The 9,422-nt window shown below is 42.2% G+C and overlaps 1 protein-coding gene across 1 annotated transcript; it reads left to right on the top strand.

Moving 5' to 3' along the window:
- Positions 1 to 280: 280 nt before the first annotated feature.
- LOC115423768 (keratin, type I cytoskeletal 13-like) lies at positions 281 to 5,467 on the top strand. The gene is made up of 7 exons (XM_030140810.1): positions 281 to 799; positions 1,989 to 2,071; positions 2,177 to 2,333; positions 2,422 to 2,583; positions 3,457 to 3,582; positions 3,659 to 3,888; positions 5,139 to 5,467. Exons 1-7 carry the CDS (start codon positions 344 to 346, stop codon positions 5,401 to 5,403), a joined length of 1,479 nt encoding a protein of 492 aa, XP_029996670.1. The 5' UTR covers positions 281 to 343; the 3' UTR covers positions 5,404 to 5,467.
- The last annotated feature ends 3,955 nt before the right edge of the window (positions 5,468 to 9,422 follow it).

Consider the following 9,422-nt stretch of genomic DNA (forward strand, 5'->3'; position numbering starts at 1 on the left):
TTAATATCGTAGTTAATAAAGTTTCTGTTGATGGGAAAGTCCATGTGAATTTCTGATGTGGATCAGGTCTGAACTCGCCTCCAGGCCTTCGTGTCTTCTGCTCTAATCATTTTCTGTCTTTTGATCCAACCCTTGTAACCTGTCAAACTACAGGAGTCGGTGGATTAACGTTCCGCAGACACGCCCGTGGTTCTTTATTCCGCCGATGGCCGACGGCGTTTCCTTGACACGGTCCTCCTCCTGCTACTCCACCCCAGGACCATATAAAACCAGCTGATCCCTGAGCTCCGTACTCTGGTGTCTCCAGCTGAAGCAGACCTTCATCCTCCACTGAACCAGTAGAATGTTCTCCTACAGCTCCGGCTCCCTGGTGGGTGGAGGCGGTGCAGGTGGTCGGATGGCCAAGGGCAGCAGCCTGTCGGTGTACGGTGGAGGTGGAGGCTCGTCCTTCAGAGTCTCCAGTGGAGGTCAGAATATCCGGATCCCCTTCTCCGCTGCAATGGGTGGAGGTGGAGGTGGAGGAGCTGCGTACAGCTTCAGCAGCAGCGGCTTCGGTGGTGGCTTCGGCGGTGGGGCCAGTGGTGGCGGTGGTGGTGGCATGGACATCTCCACCAACGAGAAGTTCACCATGCAGAACCTCAACCAGCGCCTGGGCAGTTACCTGGAGAAGGTCCGACAGCTGGAGGCCGCTAACACTGAGCTGGAGCTGAAGATCCGACAGTTCCTGGAGCAGAAGACGTCCCCTTCAGCCAGAGACTACAGCGCCTACTTCCAGACCATCGCAGACCTGCAGGGAAAGGTAGGCCCCGGTCATGTGACCCCGACCCTGATGGTGCACGTGGACTTCATGAACCCTTCATTCAGGTCCAGGTCCCAAACCTCTGCACTGACTGTCATTAGCTGATTGTTGTGTGTAATTAAAGCGGATCGTTAACCCTTTAAACTCTGATGAGTCTGAACTGTGGATCTGATCAACTTCGTCTGAAACTCGTCCAAATGTCAGTCGTCGTGTTTGGTTTCCATGGAAACGAGTTTGAATCCAGTGGAACCAGATGCTGACAGTTTTGAGTGAATGTTTCCTGTTGCTGCAGGGCTGAAGGTTTAACCACGGTGGTTTTTAAACCTAGGGGGGTCGGTTTTTAAACCTGGGGCCTGTTATTAAACCTGGGGGGCTGGTTTTTAAACCTGGGGGGTCACATCTTTAACCTGGGGGGTTGGTTTTAAACCTGAGGGGTCCGTTCTTAAACCTGGGGGGTCGGTTTTTAAACCTGAGGGGTCCGTTCTTAAACCTGGGGGGTCGGTTTTTAAACCTGGGGCCTGTTATTAAACCTGGGGGGCTGGTTTTTAAACCTGGGGGGTCCGTTCTTTAACCTGGGGGGTTGGTTTTTAAACCTGAGGGGTCCGTTCTTAAACCTGGGGGGTCGGTTTTTAAACCTGGGGGGTGTTTTTTTTTTAAACAGGTTAGGTGGCATTTTAATGCGTCGTCGTTTGTGAATCCTCTGGCTCTCAGACGTGGTTTAATCCAGGACGACAACACACTCGTCTTTTAACACCTGTTCCATTATTTTCATTTATTTTCTTGTGTGTTTTTTCATCTTTCACTCAGTTTTCATCAAGTACAAGTTCAGACACTGGAAAAATATTTGTACGACACAAAACCACAGGGAAAATGGTGTAAAAAAAAAAAAAAAGCCTAAAGCATCTTTTTTAATAGTGGGTTGGTTTCACTCTCTGCTCTGCGTTTTGCCCCCCCCCATTCCACAGGGGGCGGGCTTGAACTGAGCACGCTCAGATGTCTGTGAAATGTTTGGGTTGAATTTTTCTGAGTATTTGACATAAATCCTTCATTCAGAATGCGTCAGGGTTACAGACTGTGAACGACAGGAATGTGGTTCGGTGTGTTCGGTGTCAGATAGTGTCGAAGCGTTGACAGTTGTTTATGTTAATGTCAATCATCCTCTAACGCATGTCTGAACTGTGCGTCTCAGATCCAAGACGCCACCAGGGTCAACGGGGGCATCTACCTGTCCATCGACAACGCCAAACTGGCAGCAGACGACTTCAGGCTGAAGTGAGTCCACGCTGATCTGGAATTAGATGAATATTAACAAGGATATTTAGGAAAACTATTAACTATTGTTCTTCAGTCAGTTCTATCGAACTCACATGTGTCCAGGTTCGAGAACGAGTTGTCCATGAAGCAGTCTGTGGAGGCCGACATCGCCGGGTTGAAGAGGCTCCTGGACGAGCTGACATTGGGTCGATCCGACCTGGAGATGCAGATCGAGGGTCTGAGGGAGGAGCTGATCTTCCTCAAGAAGAACCACGAGGAGGTGAGTGTGGTCTGAACGGGTCGGTTCCACTTCCTGGAACCACCAACATCCTGTAAAACCTGAGACAAACCGCCGGCGTCGTTTGCAGGAGCTGTTGGCCATGCGGTCGCAGATGAGCGGTCAGATCAATGTGGAGGTGGACGCTGGTCCTCAGAAGGACCTTACCGCCATGATGGACGAGATAAGAGAATACTACGAGAACCTCGCCAACAAGAACCGCAAAGAGCTGCAGTCGTGGTTTGAAAACCAGGTAACGACACCACAAATGTCTTTAGAAGTTTCTTCAGATAAATCAATGAAAATGAGCAGAGAAATAAACCGAAGCTCACAGTTAGTTGATGGAGATTTAATGGAACTAATACAAAACTTAGTAAGATCCAGCACAGTAACATCTGCAAAGAAAAGTACCAACATCTTCTTATCTATTTAATAGTTAATTAATGTGCAACAGTGAAGTTAAACAGATGAGTTACTAAGTTAAAATGACAAATACAATAAAGTTATGAACAAAACTGTTCAAGTCCTATTTTTGTCCAAACTGTGATTCTGTATAAAATAAATCAGAGTAAAGTTACACAGATACAACAATTTGGAAAAATATATGACAGTTCTGCTATGACGTTAATGACATATATAAAAAAAACATAAGTAAACTGACAGTGTTGTTCTGCGTCCTTGTTCTATACCCTTGTTCTATGTCCTTGTTCTATGTCCTTGCTCTATGTCCTTTTTCTGCGTTCTTGTTCTATGTCCTTGTTCTATGTTCTTGTTCTATGTCCTTGTTCTATGTTCTTGTTCTGCGTCCTTGTTCTATGTTCTTGTTCTGCGTCCTTGTTCTATGTCCTTGTTCTATGTCCTTTTTCTGTGTTTCTTGTTCTGTGTCCTTGTTCTATGTCCTTGTTCTGCATCCTTGTTCTGTGTCCTTGTTCTATGTCCTTTTTCTGCGTTCTTGTTCTATGTCCTTGTTCTATGTCCTTGTTCTGCATCCTTGTTATGTGTCCTAGTTCTGTGTCCTTGTTCTATGTCCTAGTTCTATGTCCTTGTTCTGTGTCCGTCTATGTCCGTTTCTGTGAAGGTTGTGTGTTTTTGACCTTTAACCGTGGGTTTGTTCTTCGACTCACAGACGGAAACACTGAAACAGGAAGTGGCCGCCAACACAGAGTCCATCCAGACGTCCACATCGGAGGTCAAAGAGCTCAAACGCTCCCTTCAGGGTCTGGAGATTGAGCTTCAGTCCCAGCTCAGCATGGTGGGTGTCACACCCTAAACCCTCTAAACCCGTACATGTCCAGAACCTGAACCTCACCTGAACCTGTGTCCTGCAGAAAGCGTCACTGGAGGGAACGTTAGCCGACACCCAGAACCGCTACGCTATGCAGCTAGCGGGTTTCCAGAACCAGGTGAGCTGTTTGGAGGAGCAGCTGGTCCAGATGAGGGCCAGCATGGAACAACAGGGCCAGGAGTACCAGGTCCTGCTCGACATCAAGACCAGGCTGGAGATGGAAATCGATCAGTACCGGAGGCTGTTGGAAGGAGAAGGAGGCGGAGTCAGCAGGTGAGGAAACCAGGACAGACTAACACTAGAACCTCCAAAACCACCAGATCACATCAGAAATGAGCAACAAGATCAAAACAACATTTATGAAATTACCGAAAACTAAGAAATCAAATAACAAAGCAGCTGCGAAAGAAAACAAAATGAAAAAAGGTCAAATTTAAAACTGAGTCTATTTATTTTTTTATAAAACTACGAAGTTCAGTTCAGCTCCAGTTACCGACAGAAACCAGCAACAACTGGACCAGAACCGCAGAGTCTGATCAAAACCCGCCTCCTGTTGGGTCCAGGATGTAGGTCCAGGTCCAGATCCAGGAGGCCTGACCTGGTCCAGGTCCAGGTCCTGGAGAGGTCACCGTTGAGCAGTCTTTTTTTTTTTTTTTTTTTTTTTTTTTTAAATACTGGCAAAAATCGCATATTATAAATGGCAAATTCCAACATAAATGCAAAAAATACAAAAAAAACAAAACGTCCTGTAAAATCATTAAAATAGAAAACAACTCATCACTTGGTATGCGTGTAGATGTTTAATCCAGTTAATTATGTTAATGTTGAATCGTTCTCCAACTAGAACATCTGTCCTTCTAAACACTCGACCACTAGAGACTAAATACAGTCTCCATCGTCTCTGTTCTATGTGGAACAGAACCAGTTGAATGTGATCTATGTCAGGTTCTGTTCTATGTTCCAGTCCTGGTTCTGTTCTATGTTCCAGTCCGAGTTCTGTCTCTGTGTTCCAGTCCTGGTTCTGTTCTATGTTCCAGTCCGAGTTCTGTCTCTGTGTTCCAGTCCTGGTTCTGTTCTATGTTCCAGTCCGAGTTCTGTCTCTGTGTTCCAGTCCTGGTTCTGTTCTATGTTCCAGTCCGAGTTCTGTCTCTGTGTTCCAGTCCTGGTTCTGTTTATATTTAACTTTTCATTTTTTGCTTTTAAACTGTTTTGCACTACACACCATGAGACAGTTGTCTCTTTTAATTTTGTTGTACATGTAAAAATAACATTAAAGGCGTTCCCTCTGTCTTCTATCTTCTAAACCAGTTTAACTACAAAAAAACCATCTCTAACAAGAACAAACCTTTAAATCAAAAATGAGAGTTTGGGTGAAATTGTCAGTTTTCCATTAGGTAAATGTAAATGAACTAGTTTTATTCACACAGTTTGAGGGTCAATGGAAAAGCAACCACTGTCTGTCACCTGTTAGGCCCCGCCCACTAACCTCCAAACACTCTGTTCTTCTTCTGCTGTGTCTCCAGCTCCTCCAGCGTCTCCCTGTCGGCCTCCTCACGCTCTGGGTATGGGTCTGGATCCGGTTCTGGATCTGGTTCTGGATCTGGATCCAGCTCTGGAGCTGGAGCTGGATCTGATGCTGTTACTGGGTCTGGCTCCGGTTCTGGTTCTGGTTCCGGCTCTGGTTCTGGTTCCACCATCACCACCAAACAGAAGGTGATCACGGTCATCGAGGAGGTGGTGGACGGGCAGGTGGTCAGCACCACGGAGACGGTCAGTGAGATCAACTGACCTGCAGGAGGCGCTGCACTGTCAAACACCAATAAACATGAGCGTCAAACGGAAGCCTGTGTTGAGTCGTGTGTTCTGTGTGCAGTTCCATCCACCACCACCAGGGGCACAGTCACTGGTTTGGGTCCGCTTCATGTTTTTTTTTTTTTTTTTATCATTTTCTTCTAATAAACCTTTTGTTTTCAAGCCATAAAAACAAACCTGATATAAAACACACAAATAAGACAGAGGTTATTCTGGAAAAGCTGGAGAACGTGGAACCTTTTATGTGTTCAGACCGAGGTAATAATAGTTTTGGATTTTTCATTATAGTTTAGTTTTATTTAGTTTTGCCTTTTTTTCTCTAATTCAGTTAGTTTTAATTCATTTTAGAGCAGGTTTGCTCATTTTTATTAGTTTCATTTTTTCCCCAAATGCTTAGTTTTAGTTTAGTTTTAGTATTAATTTTAGTTTTGTCGTATCTTTTATCTTCTTCTCCGTTGTATCCAAATAAATCCTAGACAGGACTCAGGTGTTTTCTCCCAACTTTAGTCTCCCTATTTCCAGGTAGAGTGGGGACCAGAAGACGACTGTAAATGACAAGTGATGACAAGTGACGGACCATTAAGTACCGCATTGTGCCGCAAGCTAAAATTGCTAGAGTGAAATAAATCGATTTCATATCAATCCAACATTGACAAAGACAAAAACAAAGGGAATGTTATCCGTAATTTTTATACGTTTTAGTTATTTTTGTAAGCACACAATACAGTTTCAGTTACTTATCGTTTTTTCTTTTAATTTTCGTTATTATTTATTTCAGTTTAACAAAAATGTTTTTTTCTATTCTAGTTTTCGTAATTTCGTTAGTTTTGGTTAACAATAATAACCTTGGGTCAGACGTTCCTTATTTTCAGTTTAATCAGATTTTTCAGCTGAACTTCAGATGGATGGTTTGGGATTCAGTTTAGATCTTTGAAAATTCGACTCTTAAACACATTTTAAACAGATCTGTATGTTTTTTTAAAATAGTTTTACAGGTTGAACGACTCCGATAAAACCATCGTCTTTTAAACTGTTTCATCTCATCATGATTTTACATTATTTTCATCCTGTTTTTGGATCATTGTTATTATTGTTAATGAAAACTAACGAAATGATGAATTTTTGTTAACTGAAATAAATAAAAACTAGAATTAAAAGAAAAAAAACGATAACTAACTGAAACTGTATTGTGTGCTTACAAAGCTAACTAAAACATAAAAATTCTGGATAAAATTCCCTTTGTTTTCGTCTTTGTCAACGTTGGATTGATACGAAATCGATTTATTTCACTCAAGCAATTTTAGCTGCTGGCACCATACAACACTTCATGGTCCGTCACTTGTGGTTTCCAGCCGTCTTCTGGTCTCCACTCTAACTGGAAACATGGAGACTAAAGTTGGGAGAAACAGCAGAGTCCTGTCTGGGATTTATCTGAATATGACGGCAAAAAAGAAAAAAGATATTTAAAAAAAAAAAAAAAAAAAAAACTACAACTAAACAAAAACTAAGAATTTAGAAAAATAAATAAATAAATAAAAACTAGCAAACCAGCTCTAAAAATGAATTAAAACTAACTGAATTAGATAGAGGGAAAAAAAAAGTCAAAACTAAATAAGACTAAACTATAATGAAGAATCCCAAACTATTAGAACCTTGTTTTGGATTCGTCTCATTTTTTTCCAACGTTAGAAACATCCCAGTTTTACATTCATTTTAATATTATTTCACATAATGACACTAAAAACTGAACATTTAAACCATTAAACGGAAGAAAATGACAGAATGATGATGACACCTCAGACATACACAGACCTGTTCCTGTTCGTCTATAAACATGCCGTCAGTTGCAGTTCATCTTTGACTCATTTATCAGGACGCTGGCAGCAAAGGAGGCCTTGTAACCACGGCAACGGCCACTGATTTACCTGAGAGGTTTGTCCTAAAACCACAGCCACAGGTGAAGGTCTGAACCTGAACTGGTTCATCTGGGTTCATCTGGGTTCACAGTTTTCAGACTTTTATTCTTTCTTTTTGGATTTTTTCATTTGTTTCCTGGTCCAAGTTAATTTTTATTTATTTATTTATTTTTAATTGATTTATTTTGCACATATAGAACATTAATTAAAGACATAATAAAACAGTAAAGGTGTAGTTAGAGACACAAAGACTCAAAGAGTTTGTTTTAAAGCCTCCACTGTATAAATACAAAAACATTATAAACGTTATTAGACTTCCATAGTTCAAACACAGTCAGAGGACATAAAAAAAAGACAATATAAATATATGTGTTTTTATGAAACTGGTCTTAAAAATAGGACAGAGGGTTAAACATTCAAACCGATGTAGACGAATGTTCTGAAGCTGGTTTAGAAGAACTTTGGGTCCAATTGAAAAATAAATACTTACTGAGATAAAAGAGAAACTATTTTTCAGATAAAACACATTTTTATATTATTTTACACTATATTTTATACAAAAATCCACATGTAACACGATCTAAAGGACACGAAAATTACACACTACTATTGTTTTTAATATCTCTTTATTCTGTCACAGGTGCATTTTGGGAATTGAAGTAAATATTCAAGGCAAAGGGTTTGACAAAAATGACTGCTGTTGAAAAATCACTATTGATTTATTAGTGTTTAAATGTTCAGGTTCCGTATGTAACACTAGTGGACATGATGGGTTCCGCATGTAACACTGGTGGACTCGACGGGTTCTGCGTGTAACACCAGTGGACACGATGGGTTCCACACTAAACCTGGAATGAGCCTGAGATTGACGAAAAACCACTAGGATCGACACATTGAACACCGTGTCTTTATTTCTAGTCTATAGAAGAGCATTTACACACATGCTTTCATACATAATGCACTGACACCTAGGGAGATTTAATGTCCACATTTGGGTCCAATTTTTGGACCCAGTATTTGATTATAAATTCATTCATTATGGGATGGATCGGAGCAGGAGTATAATTTTTGTTGCATTAATCTGAGGTCATCATGATCCAGAACCACATGTTACAAGTTGGGGTTTTTTTTGTAGATGTTTTTTTTTCCATAAAATGTATTTTTATTAAAGGGGTACATTTATTTTCAGATACTTCCTTTTAAATAAATCTCAATCTCTTTTTTTTTTTTTTATAGTGGATAATTTTTTGGGCTTTTGCTCCTCTGGGCCACCGCAGAAAAGTCACTATTGACATCAGCAGTTCCAGGTAGGACAGTGACTCTCAAATCTAAGGTCCAATGTGGTCTCCAGGGTCTGTAAGGTCCAATGTGGTCTCCAGGGCCTGTGAGGGCCAATGTGGTCTCCAGGGTCTGTAAGGTCCAATGTGGTCTCCATGGTCTGTAAGGTCCAATGTGGTCTCCAGGGTCTGTAAGGTCCAATGTGGTCTCCAGGGTCTGTAAGGTTCACCTCTGTATGAACGGTGAGTCTACCTGCTTTGTTCGGTTCTATGAAGTAATGGTACTAATGTAAGGAATGATGTTCAAAGGGATCATGTGGACGTGGACGTGGACATGGACATGGGTCTGGACATGGATGTGGGTCTGGACGTGGACAGGGGTCTGGACTTGGACATGGGTCTGGACATGGATGTGGACACAGACAGGAGTCTGGACATGGACAGGGGTCTGGATGTGGACAGGGATCTGGACGTGGACAGGGGTCTGGAGGTCTGCTGAACTCCCTCCTCCTCTGTTTGTTACACATTGAAGTTAATAGTCTGTACATTTCTGTTTCCTCCTCCTCCATCTGTAAATGGCGCCCGTGTCCGTTTGCGTTGTGGGTGTGGTCAGATAAGGATCAGCTGTCAGCCGTTCCTTCCTGCTCGTCGTCCTCTCATGCACCGTTTTATCACAGTAAACAGTCTGAACTCTGCACAAAGGCTTTTATTGTTTGCTTGCACAACAGCAGTAGAGGTGGAAGAACAGAGACAACAGGCTGAAACCTGCTCCAGGAATCCAGGAGGAGGGGATTCTGGGGGC

This window comes from Sphaeramia orbicularis, chromosome 8 (genome assembly GCF_902148855.1).
Source record: "Sphaeramia orbicularis chromosome 8, fSphaOr1.1, whole genome shotgun sequence".
NCBI classification, from domain to species: Eukaryota; Metazoa; Chordata; class Actinopteri; order Kurtiformes; family Apogonidae; genus Sphaeramia; species Sphaeramia orbicularis.